The 19,983-nt window shown below is 42.9% G+C and overlaps 3 protein-coding genes across 4 annotated transcripts in view; 2 read left to right on the top strand and 1 right to left on the bottom strand.

Annotated features, from left to right (window-relative positions):
• The first annotated feature begins 517 nt into the window (after positions 1 to 517).
• Positions 518 to 8,243, top strand: hspa4l (heat shock protein 4 like). Its single transcript, XM_070841887.1, has 19 exons — positions 518 to 624; positions 1,646 to 1,703; positions 1,818 to 1,958; positions 2,213 to 2,335; positions 2,422 to 2,521; positions 2,785 to 2,918; positions 3,005 to 3,249; positions 3,337 to 3,413; positions 3,501 to 3,652; positions 3,770 to 3,876; positions 4,062 to 4,195; positions 4,560 to 4,756; positions 5,378 to 5,452; positions 6,030 to 6,173; positions 6,456 to 6,581; positions 6,702 to 6,809; positions 6,989 to 7,108; positions 7,434 to 7,595; positions 7,696 to 8,243. Exons 1-19 carry the CDS (start codon positions 518 to 520, stop codon positions 7,882 to 7,884), a joined length of 2,499 nt encoding a protein of 832 aa, XP_070697988.1. The 3' UTR covers positions 7,885 to 8,243.
• Positions 8,244 to 9,656: 1,413 nt separating this feature from the next.
• plk4 (polo-like kinase 4 (Drosophila)) lies at positions 9,657 to 16,206 on the top strand. Of its 2 annotated transcripts, none has more exons than XM_070842273.1 (15): positions 9,657 to 9,811; positions 10,753 to 10,848; positions 11,175 to 11,270; positions 11,921 to 12,035; positions 12,150 to 13,134; positions 13,219 to 13,310; positions 13,615 to 13,961; positions 14,052 to 14,156; positions 14,285 to 14,387; positions 14,481 to 14,630; positions 14,762 to 14,990; positions 15,087 to 15,189; positions 15,294 to 15,431; positions 15,521 to 15,627; positions 15,747 to 16,206. In XM_070842273.1, exons 1-15 carry the CDS (start codon positions 9,782 to 9,784, stop codon positions 15,856 to 15,858), a joined length of 2,808 nt encoding a protein of 935 aa, XP_070698374.1. In that variant the 5' UTR covers positions 9,657 to 9,781; the 3' UTR covers positions 15,859 to 16,206. The 2 variants fall into 2 exon arrangements, with proteins under 2 accessions (XP_070698374.1, XP_070698375.1); XM_070842274.1 differs by lacking the exon at positions 9,657 to 9,811 and adding an exon at positions 10,526 to 10,616.
• Positions 16,207 to 16,490: 284 nt separating this feature from the next.
• Positions 16,491 to 19,983, bottom strand: part of itpk1b (inositol-tetrakisphosphate 1-kinase b) — a 29,749-nt gene continuing 26,256 nt past the window's right edge. Inside the window, exon 11 of the mRNA XM_070841956.1 lies at positions 16,491 to 19,261. Within this exon, the coding sequence (XP_070698057.1) occupies positions 18,942 to 19,261 (320 nt within the window). The 3' untranslated portion in view covers positions 16,491 to 18,941. The remainder of the gene's footprint in view (positions 19,262 to 19,983) is intronic.

Raw genomic sequence — 19,983 nt, 5'->3', positions numbered from 1 at the left:
CAGACATGTCCAAGAACCGCTGCTGTCCCCGCTGCCAGTGACGTATACCACGGTCTCCCTTCCAGGAGGTTCTAGATTGTTCCGTTATCGATTGGTCGTCGCACCAATCACGTAACGACAATGGCTGTGAGGCAGCCAATCAGAGGCGGCGGGGGGCGGACCTCAGTGCGTCAGCCTGCCGGAGCCGCTGGGTGATGTTTAGGCCGCCTTGGAGTGGGAGAATCCGCTCTGGACACCATTGCTCCCTGGGATTACTCTGAATGAGTTTGCTATAAACAGCCCGACTTACATAAGAGCTAGTAATTCAGTTACCCAGCATCCTCAACTAGCTTTCTCGTTTCTTTTCAGAACAGAGGACACGCTTAGTTACATTTCATCTTGGAGCAGACCTTAATTGTATATATATATATATTATATATATATACATATATATATATATACGTTTATTTCTGATAGGTGTCAAGTGCGGTCGTTGCGGAGGATAACTTGACAGTAGGTGAATTTCAGTGCGCTCATCATGTCAGTGGTAGGCATTGATGTGGGTTTCCAAAATTGTTACATCGCCGTGGCCAGGAGCGGCGGCATTGAAACCATCACCAATGATTACAGTGACAGATGCACACCGTAAGTATAAATACTGACAGGCATCATCACCGTGAAATGCGGTCTGGCTGTGGGGTTTGTTACGCAACGTTAGCGACCGGAGATGGTGACGGTGTGGACGCGGCAGGGATGGTGGCGGTGGCTGTGATGCGGCCTGTAACTATTGGTTTATTCACCGTCACAGCAGGTTAACGTAGGTCAAAGTGTCGCATGTGTGTCGCTTTCTAAAATGACCTCTTCTGATAACTAACAGACATGTCCCCTGATAACCACCACGGGGCTGCGCAGTGCGTCTCAAAGTTGCCGGAGAAGCAACTTTTAAGAAGACAGGATGTTAATTATGTGACATATCATGCTAATGTGTTAGTATATAGGTTAAATAGGTTTTGACCTGTCATGTTGCCAAAAAAGCTACATCCTTATTGTCTACAAGGAGAAATATCAGGGAGTTAAATCCCAGGACATACCATAATAGTGACATAATTTCATTTATAGGGGATATCATTAATTACAGTAATAAACATTTTCTATATGGGTTTCTGATTATAGCAGGCTAACTGGAGTACATCTGCTGCAGCATCCTGCAAACAGGCATGTGTAGCTGGGGAGGAGAATGAGCATTGCACCTTTAAGTGAATGAGGATATTTTTGTGGCAAGGTGAAACCAGGGAATGACTTGTCACTGCCGGCCGATGTGAAATAGATCCCTAAACCTTGAATGACTAGAAGCATTCAACTTTGTCAGTAAACACAATGATTTCCTGTTCGCTAAAAGAAGAGTTAAATGAGTTTGGGAGGGTTTTTTTGGGGGGACAGGATGAGCTCACTTTTGAAGGTGAAATGTTCTGTCTCACTGCCCTAGTTTGTGGTTCTTCCTCAGACTCCCATGTGAAATTCTTTTAATCGAAATCCGCCTCTCTGCACCCGACATTTGATTCTGTCTGCTGCAACAATCACTCAATTACAGTTCTGCCTCGTCTGCTAACAGGGTTATTTCTGTTGTAGCCCACCTAATTTGCTAATGTGTTTGTCTTCCATCAAGGGCTTGTGTGTCTTTGGCATCCAAAAACCGCATAATTGGAAATGCAGCCAAAAGTCAAGTAAGATCATCCATTAATTTCTGTAATAAAAGATTACAGAAATTACATTACACATTGTAATGACACATACATTTTACGAAATAGTTTATGTAAAACAGTATCTTCTCATTTTAGGTCATAACAAACTTCAGAAATACAGTCCATGGATTTAAAAAGTTCCACGGCAGAGCATTCGATGACCCGTTTGTCCAAGCGGAAAAACCCAAACTGCCTTACAGCTTACATAAACTGGCCAATGGAAACACTGGAATTAAGGTGAAGCACTGTACAAACTTCCAGCATGTTCTTCCTTACTGCTTTCTGTTTTCCCCCCTTTTCTCGCTGACCCTGACCGTTTTCTGCTGTCATTGCACACCTTTGTTCTTAAAATTCAGTCCTGAATGACCCTGATAAATGAGTGGGATGTACAGATGTTTTTCTGTAATTCACCCCAAAAAAAGCTTGCTGGCTTCATGCTTAACATGCCTTAGTCTCTAGCTAATGAGGCACTAACTGTATCATGTTTATAGGTGCGTTATTTGGATGAGGACAAAGTGTTCACAGTTGAGCAGATCACAGGGATGCTGCTCAACAAGCTGAAGGAGACGTCAGAGGGCGCCCTGAAGAAGCCGGTGGTGGACTGTGTCATCTCTGTGAGTGATAATAAACATTACATATGACCATCAATATAAATCACCAAGCAGTTCACTGAAATATATTGATTTGTGCTCTTTTACAGGTCCCGAGTTTTTTCACAGATGCTGAGAGACGATCAGTGTTTGACGCATCTCAAATTGCAGGGCTGAACTGTTTACGGCTAATTAATGACACTACTGCAGGTCAGTGTTCTTGTAAAAATGTAGTGATATTTGTGATATGTGTGCATAGGACTGAGGTTGTGTTCAAAGTTTTTGAATGGCACAAACCTTTGATGAGATCATTATAGTAAAGTATGTACAGTTACACAGACAGTACCCGAGCTCTTGGTTGTACCTTGAACATTAAATTGAGTTTCTGTACCATATTGTCTCTTGACATTAGGACAAATATTTAATTTATAACTCAACCTAAGATGACAATAAATGTTTTTTATTATGAACAGTGGCTTTGGCCTATGGGATCTACAAACAGGACCTTCCTACTCTTGAGGAGAGGCCAAGAAATGTGGTCTTTGTGGACATGGGACATTCATCGTTCCAGGTCTCCATCACTGCCTTCAACAAAGGCAAACTAAAGGTTAGCCCGTCATCTTTTTCCATCTCAACCTGCACCTACACCTGTACCTCCAAACTCCAGGCTCAGTGTGAACTCCTGTCTGTCAGGTCCTCGCCACGGCGTTTGACCCATACCTCGGTGGGCGCAATTTTGACGAGGTGCTGGTTGATTACTTCTGCGAGGAGTTTAAGGGCAAGTACAAGCTTAATGTAAGGGAGAACCCAAGGGCTCTGCTGCGGCTGCACCAGGAGTGCGAGAAGCTGAAGAAGCTCATGAGCGCCAACTCCTCCGACCTGCCTCTGAACATAGAATGTTTCATGAATGACATTGATGTTTCCAGCAGGATGAACAGGTATGAGTCACAAGCGTGCTTCCTGATCATGCATCTCTAAGGTGGAAATCGAGCCTTACGTGTTTCTCCTTTATTTGTAACCGACAGGGGCCACTTTGAAGACATGAGCGCTCAATATCTGATGAGAGTAGAGATTCCACTGAAAACAGTCCTCGAACAATCAAGTATGTCCCTCAGATGTGGTTACATTTATGAAGGCATAGTGGTTGAATTCTCCTCCACTCAGTCCATTTTGTGTGTTTTGTTGGCAGAGCTGAGCAGGGATGATATCTATGCAGTGGAGGTAGTTGGAGGAGCAACGAGAAGCCCAGCTATCAAAGAGAGAATCTCCAAGTTTTTCAACAAAGACATCAGCACCACGCTCAACGCAGATGAAGCTGTTGCCAGAGGCTGTGCACTTCAGGTGTGACAAATGCATTTTTTTTTTGTTTTCATGTGCTGTACAAGTATTCTGCAGTTCATAAAAGATAATGCAGAATTGTGGTGTGTGTATGTGTGCGTGCTGATGGTTTGGGTGTAGTGTGCAATTTTGTCTCCAGCGTTTAAGGTGCGCGAGTTCTCCATCACTGACGTGGTTCCCTTTCCTATTACTCTGCGCTGGAAATCGCCAACAGAGGATGGATTGGGGTGAGGACTCAATTTGCCCTATGAGACAGCAACGCTACACAAAAAAAAGACATTATATTTCTCTGTAGTCATTTCTCTGTGTGGTAAAGCATTTAGGTCAGCGAGCTTGAAGATACAGTATTTGCTGACTGTGTTTCAACATCCTGACTTAGCTTTTTTTTTTTCTTACTGCGTTTCTGTCACAGAGAGTGCGAGGTGTTCAGTAAGAATCACGCCGCTCCATTTTCCAAAGTTATCACCTTTCACAAGAAGGAACCCTTTGACCTCGAGGCCTTCTACAGCAACCCTCAAGATCTCCCCTACCCAGACCAAAGGATAGGTAACTCTGCTCATTCTGCCCTCTGAAAGTCAGATGTGCGTTTTTACCCCTTGAGAGACGGAGCCACATGTTCTAGGCTGTAACACTACGCAAGTATATTTGGTCTACAGCAAGACAGGTTACTGATGCGTGTGCCATTAGTAGTTTTTTGGTTGGCCCATTTGTGCCTGAGTCCCCATAGGGACGTACATCCTGTATGGGAATTAGTAATATGGTGCAGTGTCCAACACCATCACTGTCTGTCTGTATGTGTTTGGTTGGGTTATCAGTCTGTAGCTTATACCTGTCTGTTAAGGGAACATGTAGAGGGCCGGTAGTTGATGCTCTTTAACAAACCACTCATTTTGTTTCCATCTGTCTCCAGGATGTTTTTCTGTACAGAATGTGGTTCCCCAGCCAGATGGAGACAGCTCTAAAGTGAAGGTCAAAGTGCGCGTTAATGTCCACGGCATCTTCAGCGTGTCCAGCGCCTCCTTGATTGAGAAGCAGAAAGGAGAGGGAGAGGAGATGCAGATTGACTCAGAGCCAATGGTGCAGAATGAGGGCAGGGCAGAGGACCAGGTAAGACGACTTGCCACAGTTGCTTTTGTGATGGCATGGTCAGCGTATTATGCTGCATTCACGTGGATTTAGGCAGACGGCAGAGAGCAAACCGGATGAGAGCAGGATGGTACAACTAGGTGAGGCTGGCAGAGAATACCAGCAACGGTAATGGTAGTAGGCATTGCTGTCCAAAGATACAATATTTTAACTTTTTGTGATCCTCTGCAACAGTATTTACAGCTGAATGTTACAAAGCTGCCTCACATGACGAAAAAACATGCAGTAATGCATAATATACAGTTTCATGCTATATTATAATAATCCAATGTATACAGTGATTTTACTTAATTTATTTTACTCCAGTCTTTGTAAATAATACAATATCACCAAAGCAACATTTCATCATGTGTATTTTGTTTTGCCGTTCTGTTGGACTGTTTGTTCACACTGTATTTCCTGTGCTGTCCAGAAGGTGTCCCACTGCCGTCTAATGTCTGCTTGAATCCATGTGAAGGCAGCAGAAGTCAAATGTGGAACATGTATTCATGATCCCCAGATGATGAGTCTTGATGAATTGTTTAGCCTCTGATTTTTTGAAAGCCTGCTTCCCTCTAAATCTCGGCCATGTATGTGTATCAGACCAAAATGCAGGTGGACCAGGAAGGCCAGAGCCAGGGGGACCAGCAGAATGGGGACAACAGCTCCAGCAGTAAGGTCAGACATGTTTTTTTTAAGATTTTACCAGGATCCTGAGTTTTCCTGCTTCTGTCAGACCATGCTGATATTTAGATATGACACAGGCACCAATCTTGCGGATTTAAAACACATTTTAGCCTTTCAGACTTACCGGTCTTCCATCCATCCATTCCATCCTGGACTGGTCACCAGTCAATAATCACAGAGCCAACACATAAAGACAGACAACCATTCACACTCACACTCATACCTATTGAGATAATTAAGTGTTTTTATAAAAATGACCTCATTACTTTTCTTCTGAAGTGGATTTGACAGCAGTATGACAGCATATTAAGTAACATACAACATAGAAAAATAGTCACAAAAAATGCAAATTCTAAGATAGTGAATTTATATAGATAGTGCATATAGATGCATTTCTACAGGAATACCATAACATTTTATTAATTAGGCTGAAAAATATTCTAATTAGTTTCAGCCTCCTGAAGTGCCCCTATATCTATAAAAATAGAAAGAATACAGAATAAGTTATAGAGGGAATACAGTAGAAAGACTTGGAGAAAGAGTTGTGTTTTCTGGTTTCCACATCCAGGACGGGTCAGCTGGGGAAAAGCAGGACCCAGCAGCAGGGGGAAGCAAGCCCAAAGTCAAGGTGAAGAGTATTGATCTGCCCATCATGGCCAACAGCATTCGACAGCTCGACAGTGATGTCCTTAATGACTTTGTGGAGTACGAGGTGAGTGCTCCTGCTGGCTTTTGGAAAAAGCTGACTCATGGTCTGATTGAAATGCCGATTACCTGAGCACTAATGCACGGAGTTGAATTAAAACCTGATGCATGCTTGATATGTGCTGTACTTGTTTTTTCTATTCTAAAGCACTCAAAGAAAGAGCCAAAGTCTTTATCTAATGCTTACTGGTTGGCCCAATCTGAGCCAGATTAGATTACATTGTATTGTCATGTATTGCTGTTATTGTTTGGCTCCTCTGTGACATTTTAGTGTGTTTTTTCCTCACAGCGTCAGATGATTATCCAGGACAAACTGGTGAAAGAGCTGAATGATGCTAAAAATGCCGTTGAGGAGTATGTATACGATCTGCGGGACAAACTTTGTGGGATCTATGAAAAGTACATCACCGAGGAGGTGAGCGCTGACTTCTTACCTGACCTAATAACGCTGACACTGACAAGTGTGAGAAAATTTACCAAGCAAATAATCTACTGCTGTGTGTACTTAATATCTGTTTTTGGCCATTAATAACAGGACAGTAACCGGCTGACACTGATGCTGGAGGACACAGAGAACTGGCTGTATGAGGATGGAGAGGACCAACCCAAACAAGTCTATGAGGAGAAGCTAGATGCACTCAAGGTTTGTTTTTTATTTCTTCCAAGAACATTTCTATTTTCAATTTCAGATGGGATTATGTAAGATACTAAGATACTACTCTATCAACCTGCAGAGCTTTACTGATGCTAAGAGGCATTTTAAAGGTTTTAAAATAGAAATAGGTGAACACAAATAATATCATAAATTCTGTTATTCTCCAGACGTTGGGTCAACCCATTCAGGACAGGCACAGAGAGCATGAGGACAGGCCGAGGGCTTTTGATGAGCTGGGAAAGAAACTGCAACTCTACATGAAGTTTGTGGATGCCTTTAAGCAGAAGGTAAATCTTTTAGATCTTGGGACGCAACGCCTTTACATTTTTTTAAATGATGCTTAAATGGCAGACATGATGATTTTAAGTCGTCCAAGTCTGAGAATTTACCAGTGCCATATAAAGTTAACTGTGATAAACAGCAATGTATTGGTGTTTTACCTGTGTGATGTTTAACACATTGGTCTGCTATGCTGCTTAACTCTAGCTGTCTTGTTCACACTCTCTAAAATGTGTGTGTCATACTAAGTTTAGTCTCAGTGACACCTACTGCCATTCATTTAGATTTCTAGATGTAATTTTAGTAACTCACTTGTCACAAACTCTTTTCTAGGATGAGAGATACCTGCATTTGAGTGCAGAGGAAATGAGCACTGTGGAGAAGTGTGTGAGTGAAGGCATGGGCTGGATGAACAGCAAGATGAACGCACAGAGTAAACTCGCCATCACTCAAGATCCCGTTGTTAAAGTAGCAGACATCATTGCCAAAATACAGGTATGTAAATTACTACGTAAGATTTCATGCTTAGCATTAGCAGCGATGAGATGTGCTGATTTTCTCATGCCGACATGTTCTACGCTTGTTCTGTCACCAGGAACTAGACGATGTGTGTAATTCAGTGATCAACAGGCCGAAGCCCACAGTGGAGGAGGCCCCTGAAGTGAATGACCAAAACAGTGGAGCTCATAACGGGCCGACAGCCAAGCAAGGAGCAGAAGGGAAGGGAGACGGAAAGGGAAGCCAGCAGACAAAGCCTGGCACGAAAGAGATGGAGGTGGACTGAGACCAGTGTCGGAGAAACAAGCTCTGTAGCCATCACTGCGTTTACCACAACTGACCATTTAGACAGTAGAAACATAAATACCTGGGACCATTTCTCCATCATCACCAGCCACTTTTGTGGATTTTTTTGTGCCCCTCCCTATTGGACTTTTCCTTCTGGGGTTTTTTGTTTTCACCCTTTCATCCTTATGTGTGACAATGGTGTGCTTTTACCCTCTCAAAGGTTTGACATCTTAATAAATGAAAGAATGATGCAATAGATTAAAATCTGATTCTGACATAAAACTGTTTCCTCTGTACCGCACAGGAAGGCACCCTTTGTGTTTGCACTCCATGTGTCTCATAAGCGTCCAGCATCAGCAGTAAATCCTTATCACTCATAAGAGAAATAGATAGTGCTGTCCAAAAAACTGCTACTGCAGAACTATTAGTTTGTACGAAATAATACAAATTATATATATTTGTATTTAAAGAGTTTGAAATGATATCCATGTTTAGAAACTGTAAATACTATTTTAGTAAATAAAAGCAGTCAGCATATATAATATATGTACATAAAGAACATATTCCTAGTGCAATGGCAATGCTTGATACACCAAATCTCTTTAGTAAGTGATTGGTTGCCTATTTCCCTTTTTGTTGTCTTGCATTTTTCCATACATAAGTCATGGGATTTAAAGATGGCAAAAATAAACACATTTGTCTGTAAGACAACATTTCTTTAGTCTGAAATTATTTGATTTTATAAGCTGAAACTGAAAGAAACAGGCCAAATCTCTGTTGTAGATGTGTCTGCGTGAAGCCCTGGGATGAGATCAGGACAGTTCAAAAATGTGTGGCAGATTGTTCCCAGTTGCAGATAAAACTATAGTTGTGGATCTAAAAGTGACACTTTTCTGTCTAAAGGTGTGTGTTTGTACAGACAGACACCTCTGTGTGATTTATTTTTACTCAGATGGTAAAACAAAGCTTTAAGGCATAATGTGTGTGGAGCCCTAAAGACTTCCAGAGTAAATGACTAAATTAGACATTAAGAAAAAATAATCATGTGAACTGCAACAGACAAAACGGTAAATGCAACCAGGAAATTATGAAATAACCAAATACATTTTTAAAGTCCAGCTTATTCTTCACTTTAAAAAAAACAAAACAATAAAATTTTTTATGTAGTTTTAACAGTTTTAACAAAGTCAGCATCTGTTTGTATCTCACAAAGCCATTTTTCCAAATGATAATTATTTCAGAATGCCACTTTTCATCATCAAGTGTTTGTCAATGAAGACAATCATAGCAGAGCCAGTTATGTGGTTTATGATTCAGGAAATCAAAGCAGAAATATCCAGTTGATTAATCAGTTGTTTGATTGCTAATAGGAATTGTTTAGGATTAGGATTGTTAGTTGCAGCCCTTGAGATGGGGAAATAACATATTTCTCCATGTCATGGTTGTATAACATATTGTCTGTGTGCACTGATCTGATTACTTATTGAAGCACTTACTTAGTTAATTTGAGTGAATGCACAGTCTATATGTTCAGACTTCAAAAACATACATAAACGACACAGACATAAACCTGTACAGATACAAACCTGTGCAGTGTAAAAGCCTACACCGTATGATAACAGGTATGACTCCCAGGCTTTAGTCTCACATGTGAGGGAGCCCTTCAGGGGGCGTGGCGAACCCTGCTTGTTGTCATGTGACGTAGCGGTGACGTAGGCACGGGAGTAACGGGCGGATATTTTCAAAATGGAAGAAATGGCGACGTTTTGGAGGGGAACACAGAAACAACATTTATTTACCCTGTGAGAGCTCCTGCACCGACGATCCATGCACTCAGCCGGCCGAGGAAATTTACTACAACCCCGCATGCATCTGTAAGACCAAAAGCAGGCACGATGAGTGTTTCGATCGGCGATAAAATTGAGGTGAGTTATTATTGCCAGGCTAACGCCCCCAAGCTAACTTCAAACTAACTCGGGCTGGCAACGATGTGTTAAAGTGAAGGCAGGAGTTGGCCGTCGAAGTAGCTGGTTAGCCGAGACTTAAACGGTGTTAGTCACTGCAAAGCGCCAAGAAAGCATTCAGTTTGGTACAATTAGCTGAATAAATGCGAATGTTGTATAGCTTAGCCTTGTACTAATGTAACTGAATGAACGCTATTTAATTAGCCAACATCATTAGCGTCATTAGCTACATTTTGGTCTCATCTTGTTGGTTGTTTCATGCAGTAGTTGTAGTGTGCTGCAGTAGTAGTAATAATAATAATAATAATAATAATGGCATTATTATGATATGCATTACTCTTGTTATTAATATCAGAGTCATCATCACGCTGCAGCCTCGGTACCTGGGTGTGTAGCCTCACTCTGGCTCTCCCGGGACAAACCGGGTTGTTTCTCCTCACTGTTTGGTAATTAAACATGCTGCTTGGAAACGGCTACAAGAGGTGCTCTTTAGCGGGAGGAGAGCCGGGATAATAACAGGCTTTGGTTGGCCATATGACGGCGTCAGGTGTTGGTGGCTTGTTTGACAGTTAACGTTTGTTGTGGGAGGATTTCTCCTGTCGGAGCTCGTTAGATGCCGGATGGTCCGTTTTGCTGCTCGTCCAGCATGTCGCAGGCTAAAGGGACGATGTTTGATCAAGTTATTCACTATTTCTTCCAAAACCTCTCTGCCGACACCAGAGATGATGAGAGAAGTTTATCTTGTGCTCGGGAGCTCAGGATCGAGGTATCATGTCTTTAAAGACCCTGTCTGTCTTGGGATCAAAATAGAAGTAAAATCTGAAATCATAGTTGTATTTCCCTGCAGATACCATGTGCTGTTTGTAAAACATCAGTGTTCATTTTTCTTTCTTTTCATGTAGGATTTTAAAGTCCTCACCCTCCTTGGTAAAGGCTCTTTTGCATGTGTTTACCGGGCAAAATCCGTGAACACAGGTCTGGAGGTTGCTATCAAAACGGTAAGAATCCCTCACCTACCATTTATGTCTGATGTGAGTTAATTATAGTGTGTTTTACCTGAAATGTAGACACTTAACCAGCACCCAAGCTGTTGTCAGTGACTGACAGTTGAAGTGTAACCTGGACCAGTTGGATTATTACACCTTAGTTCCCTCCCCAGGGCTTCATGTGGTCCCTCGGCTCCCCACAAACGACAACTGAATAGTTCGCTGCCTTTGTGGGAGACAGATTGATTATTAGCCATCAGACCAAACCACCGTACCACATTACACGTTGACTATAGAAGTGGCAGGTGTATAATTATCTCTGTTGTTGTCATCTGCAGATCGACAAAAAAGCAATGCAGAAAGCTGGCATGGTCCAGCGTGTGACAAACGAGGTGGAGATTCAGTGCCGATTGAAACATCCTTCGATACTTGAGGTAACGTTGGCTGGACACAATTCATTTCTTGTGACAGATTACTGTTGGTTCTTATTACGTCATATAAAGTCTGCTAAAACACTAATTTAATTGTTCTCCTATATTTGTTTTAGATTATCTATGTGATCATTCATTTTTATTTTAAATGTCTACGTAAAATGTACTTTTAAGTAGAAACAGACTTCACAATGTACTGTCTACGTAACTAAACTCTCCTTTATAAGAATTCAGTTGAGTTTTTGGAGCATAAAAAAAACCCCTCTGCAGTTACAGTTCTTCCCAAAACACTCTGTACGTCAGCTGTGTTTGAGTCTGTGTATATCAGCCTTCTGTCATTGTCGCCATGGTTATTTAATGTGGACAACTTGCTCCTAACTCCTCTCATTACTTTGTTCAGTATTATCTTCCCTCTTCCACTTTTTGTCCACTTGGAAAGCACGCTCTTTTGCTTTGTCTGGATATACTGGTGTGAATTTTTAGCAGTCCCACTGTTACCACTTTTCTGGACCACAGAAGTGCATTAAGTTTACTACTTACTACTACTTTACTACTCAAATCCACTTTAGATTTTGTTGCACTCATATTTTTGTGTCTTCTGACTTTGATACGATAATAAATTTTGTATCATATATCATGTCTTTGTATTTAAGCTATACAACTACTTTGAGGACAGCAACTATGTGTATTTGGTGTTGGAGATGTGCCACAATGGAGAGATGAGTCGGTACCTTAAGGAAAGGAAAATGGCATTTTCTGAGGATGAAGGTCAGGCAGAACTATTTTACATATAAAATGAAATGTGAATTATGTTGCAGTAAATTGTTTATTATAACATTATTGCTGCCTGCCTTTTTAAAACATTGTTGTTTTGTTCCACAGCAAGACATTTCATGCATCAAATAGTGAAAGGGATGCTGTATTTACATACCCACGGCATCTTGCATCGAGATCTGACCTTGTCCAATCTTTTGCTGACCAGCAACATGAACATTAAAATAGCAGACTTTGGCCTGGCCACTCAGCTCAAACTCCCAAATGAAAAGCACTTCACCATGTGCGGGACGCCCAACTACATCTCCCCGGAGGTGGCCACCCGCAGTGCGCATGGCCTCGAGTCAGATGTGTGGTCACTGGGGTGCATGTTCTACGCCTTCCTGATGGGACGCCCTCCATTCGACACGGACACAGTCAAGCACACGCTGTCCAAAGTGGTTCTTGGGGAATATGAGATGCCAAGCCATGTTTCACTAGAAGCTCAGGACCTGATCCATCAGCTGCTGCAGAGGGACCCCGCCCACCGGCCCAGCCTCTCTGCCGTGCTGGACCACCCATTTATGACCCAAAGCCTGCTGGTCAGGACCAAGGAGCTTGGGCTGGGGGATGAAGGATCCATGGACAGCGGCATTGCCACCATCTCCACAGCCTGCACCTCCTCCGCTTCAGCCGGCAGCAGCAGCCGCCTCCAGAGGAAAACCAGGCACATGATTGGCTCAGCCTTGCCCAATCGCATGGCGCCTATTGCAAGTCTCCCGCGGCAACCCAGCAGCGCCTGTTTTGAGGACGGAGACCAGTGGCGGCAGCAGCAGCATCCTGCAGACAGATTTCACAGAGAGGGCAGGAGCAGGGGCGTTCATGGTGGAGAGAGTGGGCAGCCTCAGTCTCGCTACCTGCGGAGGACTCACTCTTCAGATCGCTCCGGCTCTTCAGCAGCAGGTCAGGGGCAGAGTCACGGCGAGCTGGGGAGATGCCACTCAGAGGAGACCCTGACTGGTTTAGGAAGACCAGTGTTCCCCACGTCCTCCACTCAGCACCCATTTTCAGAGCATGGAAGGTTCCCGTCTCCCCCTATCAAACAATCAGCAAAGTAAGAAGTCTCTCTATTCATGATCTGACATTCATTTTTGCAAATTTAATAGACAGATTTAACAGACTGCACTTTCTGTTTCAGCTCTGGGTATTCATTATCCACACAGACTGCTCATCCGCCAAACCTGCAATTTCAAGACATGGAGGGAGTCACTAATTGGCTCAATAATGATGGTAACATTTATGCTTTTTGGCTTTTTGATCATCTGTGATTAGATTTCATCACTGTAACTTCAGTTTTATCACTCAGCTAATGTTCTTGTTCAGTGCAACGTTTAGTTTGATGCCTTGGTTGGGTTAAGTTCTAACTGCCTGTTAATGACATTATTCTTTGTTATTAGTGGATTTACCCTTATTAGATATAGAGGGAGGCTACTACGGGGTATAAAAATTGATAATTGGATCTTCAACTGTTTAAACACAAGTCAAACCATCCTGCTTAGGCAAATCTGTACAAATATTTTCTTTTCCATCTCAGCCTCTGGGCACAGGCCCGCAGACAGCAGCACTCACAGCAGCAGCGGCAGCTTCCACAGCAGCAGAGGACCTTCAGGGGTCCACAGTTCCTGGACAGACAAGCCCACGGGCCGAGGCGTGAACCCCCAACACAACCAGCACAACATGCACCACAACCTCCCCTCCGACTCTGACCCATACAGGGAAAACATACCCGGCGCAGAGTTCCAACCTCCTCACGGCAGAGAGTTAAAGCTCCCTTCAGCCAAGACCAGCGCGAATAAAGAGAAGAAAACACTGAGAGGAGTTGTCCCACCGCTGTGTGCGTCCAGACTGAAGCCTATCAGACAGAAGACAAAAAATGCCATTGTAAGACGATGCTGATATATTTGTTTATGTGTCAATGGACGGTTGAGATAATTGTTGATGTCTAATTTGTTTTGAAATAATTTCTTACAGGTGAGCATCATGGACACAGGTGAAGTGTGCATGGAGTTGTTAAAATGCCACAGTGGTCAAGAGAGGGTGAAAGAAGTCCTCCGGATTTCCTGTGATGGGTCAATGGTGAGTTTGATGTATTGCACTCTGAATTGATATTTCCATATGTGACTGATAGAGGGTAGTATAACAACATATGATGCAACGCTGGTGGCTTAATATAATGTAAAGCTCATGATTATGACCTGATGTAGGTGACAATATACCAGCCTAATGGTGGAAAAGGTTTTCCTGTCCTGGACTGCCCTCCTGCTCCCCCAGAAGATATTCTGATTTGTAGCTATGACGACCTTCCAGGTATTCAGATGGATGCATCACAGCCAATAACATCAGCTCATGTAAGGTTAGAAATTCTTCTATATGTTAATTAATTGATTTTTTCTGTCACAGAAAAATACTGGAAAAAGTACCAATATGCCTCCAAGTTTGTGCAGCTCGTGAAATCCAAGACTCCAAAAGTGACCCTTTACACCAAGTATGCAAAGGTCATGCTGATGGAGAACGCTCCCAACGCAGACTTGGAGGTTTGCTTTTATGACGGTGAGCCAAATGTGTCTGTTGAAGCATCACGTGATCATCTCACTGAGGGAGAAGCTGCACTTACACCCCCCCCCCCCCTTTTTTTTTTTTGAGCTAATCTGTAATTATTCATAAAAACTCACGCTGTATAGGAGCAAAGACCCACAAGACGTCAGAGCTCGTGCGAGTGGTGGAGAAGAGTGGGAAGTCGTACACGGTGAAGGGCGAGGTGGGGCTGAGCGGCCTGAGCCCAGAGAGCAGGCTGTATGTGGAGCTGTCTGAGGAGGGCCACAGCATGTGTCTGTCACTGGAGGCCGCCATCACGGCAGAGGAGCAGCGCAGCACCAAGAAAATCCCTTTCTTCCCCATAACTATTGGCAGGTGAGAGGATTGTGCTGTTATTTGTATATTCTTAGTTTTAATGTTGTCCTGGCCTTATGTGGCTAATGTTAGTTCTGCTCACGTTAACCCTCTTAGGAGACCTGCCAACCCAGACTCCCCGTGCTTGTCGTCACAGCCCTCCCACACGATGCCTCCTGATACAGCTTCACCTCCTCAACCTCCACAAATCACTCCTTCAGTGAGTGTCTCACAGCACTGCGCTTCAGGATGCACGAACAGATAGTTTAGAGGCATAAACAGCTAGACTATGTCTTGATTTTTTTTAAACAATTTTATTCCCAGATGATCTCCTACGATGGGTCTGATTTCACCACAGCCAGCCTGAGTAAGAAAAGCTCCCCAGTGCGACAGGACCTCGTACAAAACACAGGAAAAGTGGTCAAGTCGATATTTGTGCCCAATGTTGGCTGGGCATCCCAGGTAATTGATAAATAAATTAACCTAATATTCTGTAATCAGCACGAGTTGTCTTTACGATGAAAAGACTGAATCTGTTTTCCTGGGCGTAGCTGACGAGCGGAGAGGTGTGGGTGCAGTTCAACGACGGGTCTCAGCTGGTGGTTCAGGCAGGAGTTTCCTGCATCACCTACACGTCTCCAGAGGGGAGGATCACCAGGTGCGAGACATGTCAGAATTGTGTTTTGTCACTTCATGGGCTTGTGCGTTTAACAGCTTTATGTCAGAACTGTAGATAATGTCTACGGCTGCTCTTGCTGATATCTGTCTTCTTCACAGGTATAAGGAGAACGAGAAGCTGCCAGAGCATGTCAAGGAGAAGCTGCACTGTCTCTCCACCATCCTGGGACTGCTGGCCAACCCGACAGCACATCACCTACAACCTCATTAACACTGTTTAAAAAAAAAAAAAAAACCATCTCAGCAGCAGCCTGGCAGCAAACAGAAAGTAGCAGTGGAAACCTTTATACCGTCTCTTGTCTGGTGCTCTTGTAAATATCTGTTTTTTTTTTACATGTACAGAAAACTAAGATTATGAAAATATATTTTATTTTAATAAGAAACCATTTTGTATAGAGTTTCAATAGGCCTTGTTGGAAAGTTTGTGTCATGAAGTGTGTGTCATTTTTACTGCTTCTCCAGTTCTATGAAATGTGTGATACTGAGGCAATAAACATCTGGAGGCTGGGTGGAGAAATGCTGCATGTTGTTTTGCAGTCCTCTCTTTGCACTCGATACATTCATGAAGGATTTTTTTGTAAAAAGAAATTAAAGAATTTAGAGCTACCTCATGGTTTCAGTAATACAGACTTTCTAAATACATCTACTACACATGCTAAGTACGATTCAAACTTGGATAAAAGGTGTAAATGTCATGTATCGGCTATAAGGAGTGAGGGAATGTGCAGTAGAGGATTATCCCTCACTTTATTCAAAGAGACACATGTTTAAGGCTCTGTACAAGATGACATTTACCCAGAGATCATCAGTGAGGAAAACAAAGCTGAATTAACTAGAGCCAGATATGGTTTCACATGTTTATTTCGCCCCGTTGTTTTGGCCATTTAATTTAAAAAAAAAAAAAAAAGGTCACAAAATCGTGGATTCCTCTCAATTACAGAACTGATACAAAACAACATACTGTACGGATGTAAGCCTCGGCGTATATACACGTACTGTACGAGACACCCAAGACGTAAACATTCAGGTGGAAGCTGGGAGCACGATGACACTGTCTGGGCTGCAGAAATGACCACGGGTAGGATTAACCATTTATTTCCCATTTAAAAGCACGATAAGGAACACAACATAGGACACGCGGTATAGTGGTGTACACAGACAGCCTTTCCAGCCTAAACAGGGACGCACCCTCAACATTGCCCCTGTTTCTAGATGGGAGGGGAAGGATGTGAAAGGTTCCCCTGAACCTGCTGCAATACCTTTAAATTTTGAATTCATTCAGATACACTCAAATTGTGGGAGATTTAAACAGGATACAAACCCTGTTGTGGAAATATTCTCACAATATGAGGTGTCTAGTGAAAACCAGTTTACATAGAGCCATTTGGTATCCTTTTGTCCCAGAGAGATGCTGGTGAGATGGCTGCGCTGACACTGTTATTTATGATCACAGGGCGAACGAGAGGACGTTCGGTTCCCTCGCACTCTGATGGGGGAAATAAAACTGCTAGAAGGAGCTCTCTGGGACAAGAGAAGGAGGAGGAGCAGGCTTAAAAGGAATGCAAAAATCTGTATGCGCTGCAGGTTGGCACTCCTTCCTACGAGATGCTAGAGGGAGACAACAGCAGCAACCACAAGCTCGTGAGTCCCTTTGACAACCAGACCCAGCATTTTACTACACCTCTGGTAAATATCCACTGTTTGTTCAAAAACAGCCCGTGCTTTCATTTCATTTATATAAAACATTTTTTCCCATAAAATCTCAATAAAATAAAGTTGCTCTTAGTAGATATCAGGACAAAGATATTAACAAAATTGGAGTAAAAAAATCTCACAGTGAACACTGGGAACAAGAGCTGGACCATCTCCCCCACTTCTCCTCCAAATGATTTTAACATGTGACAAATACAGCAGCTGGATCAGAAGACGCGTCAGAGAATTTATGCATGAAGCAAATGAACCGACTAGACCGAAGGTTTCTTTAACTGCAGTTAGTATGACATGCTGTCATAGAGTGAAAGAAAATCAAACGAGAGGTAATAAAGCCGAACAAATACCTCAGTTATATAGAACTGTTGTCATTTAATGGTAGCAGAATAATTAATACCCAGCTGGCAGGTATTCAGACACACATTTCACCCTTATTTTAGTGGAATAATTGATTTTCTGATGAACAATTCAATGTAAAATGTCTGGCCTCAGGAGAACAGTTTGCTCACATGTACAGATACAAGCACTGAAGACACACGGAGAGTCTGTTTAAGGAGATTACACACCCATGAAGTGTTGAGAGAAATCTCACAAGATCCCACTGGAATTCGGAAAAATCATGGAATTCTCTCTGGAAACATCCACAAACACAAAAAGGAATGTGATCCTCGTCTTCCTGTACTGAAGCGACTCAAACTGGGACTCAAACAAGCACACGGTTTGTTTCTTGAACACTAACAACCGACATCTGACGTACAGTAAAACAAGACCGATTAACATTGACAAAAAAAAACAAAAACCAAAAAAAAAACTTGGTCACATGGTCATGGAGGCTTTCTTCTGTCTAATGTTTGAGGATGTTTTTTTTCTGCCGGCGTCCTTCCTACACTTGAAGTAAATTTGATGGCACTCGGAAAAGTAAACGGATCACCTGTTTGTTCAAGCTAACGAAGCCCAAAACTGTCGTCGTTCATGTTCAGACTCATTATGTCCTCTGCCAACAGTTGGCCACAGTCACATAGCAGCCTGGGATCTGAGGAGTAGTGTTCAAATGTCCAGCCACCTTTCCTCCCCCTCACTCTGTGCGGAGGAGTCAGTGGTATTCACCAGAACACAAACACACATGTACAATGTAAACGTACCTGTGTGTGTGTGTATGTGTGTGTGTGTGTGTGTGTGTGAGATACAACAGATCAATACATTGCACATCTAGTGGCACATCTTTCTCCAGTCCTGATTCGGCCAGTCCCGTTAGCTACCTCGCCTGGACCCTTTCATTACAGAGAACTCACACAAGAGAGAAAAATAAAATCAGCTATTAGGCAAAAGTTCCCAAAAGTTCACATTACAGTACTGTTAAGTCTCATTAGACAAAACGAAAAATACAAAAAGGCAGAGAGAAAAAAGCTTACACCCAATCACCATCATTTTCAATAACTATATAGGAAAAGGTTTGTTTTTGATTAGATATATTATCATCATTAACATCATAATTATTATGATTATTATTCATTATTATTGTCACCATTGTCATCCGTTTTTTTTTTTTTTTGTTCAGGGATCAAACGGAGTGGGGGAGATCAGTCACTGGGAGGAAGCCTTGGTAGCTATCGTGGAGACACAGTGCTGCTGGAAGTTGGGGGACATGGCCGAGTTGCAGCCCAGTCTCTGACGCGGGCCCTTCAGCCCTCCGTCGCCCTCTACGATCCAGGGGCTGCCACTGGCCTCTTTTCCCAGCATGCTGCAGCAGCCGGAGGCCGGCGGGGCGGCGTTGGGTACCGTGGTGCTCACTGGCAGGCCTTTGGGCTGCTCGCTGGCCGGGGCGAAGTCTGGGTTGTGGCTCTGAAGCACGCTGGTGATGTGGTTCAGGAGGTCATTGAAAAACTCCGGGACGCCCTCGTAACCTGGGAACACGTGAGGACATTCAGTCAGTTCTGCTGCTCCAAATGCTTAAATGCTTGTTGATGATATTCCTGTTCAGATGCTATGCAGCCGTCTTTTGTGCATCGTGAGTATACACGTATGTGGAGTTCAGCATATTTACTAGTCAGTAATAATCAGACTGAACTGAAACTCTGTTTTTATCTATTATCTGAGTCGCTTAAAGCGAAACAAAGCGATTCAGAGGTCTGGAACCAGGCTATCTATCAGTTTTATCCAGTCGGGTTTCCTTTTAAGGTTAGCAGATAAATCTAAAGCATCACCGTAGAGAGGAAAAAACACAAAGCTCTGCCACCCAAATTTCTAGTAACTGTTTTGAATCATCTATTCATTTAGTTTTGTAAAAAACTTTGGGAGGAAATAGCCAAGCTTTACTCACTCTGTTAAACACTAAATAAATACTGATTGTTCTGTGAGCTGACAGTCAGTTCAAACAAATGACCCCGTTTTCCCAGGGGACTAGTCTATTAGTAGAGAGCACTTGTAAATAAGAGGTTTGGAACAGTTTGTCCTCCTGCATTATCAAGTAAATAGGTTGCTGTAAAGGTGACAAAGTGCTGAAACTTCTAGAGTCACAATGTGATTAAGGTTTTTCTGCAATGCGGCTTAAATTGGAATAATCCATGTCTGAATGGAGGTTCGTAGAGGAGGAATAATACAGTGACTGAGACCTGCATGTGTGTTA

Source organism: Pempheris klunzingeri, chromosome 13 (genome assembly GCF_042242105.1).
Source record: "Pempheris klunzingeri isolate RE-2024b chromosome 13, fPemKlu1.hap1, whole genome shotgun sequence".
In the NCBI taxonomy this organism is placed as follows: domain Eukaryota; kingdom Metazoa; phylum Chordata; class Actinopteri; order Acropomatiformes; family Pempheridae; genus Pempheris; species Pempheris klunzingeri.
This window is presented reverse-complemented; position numbering and strand designations above follow the sequence as displayed.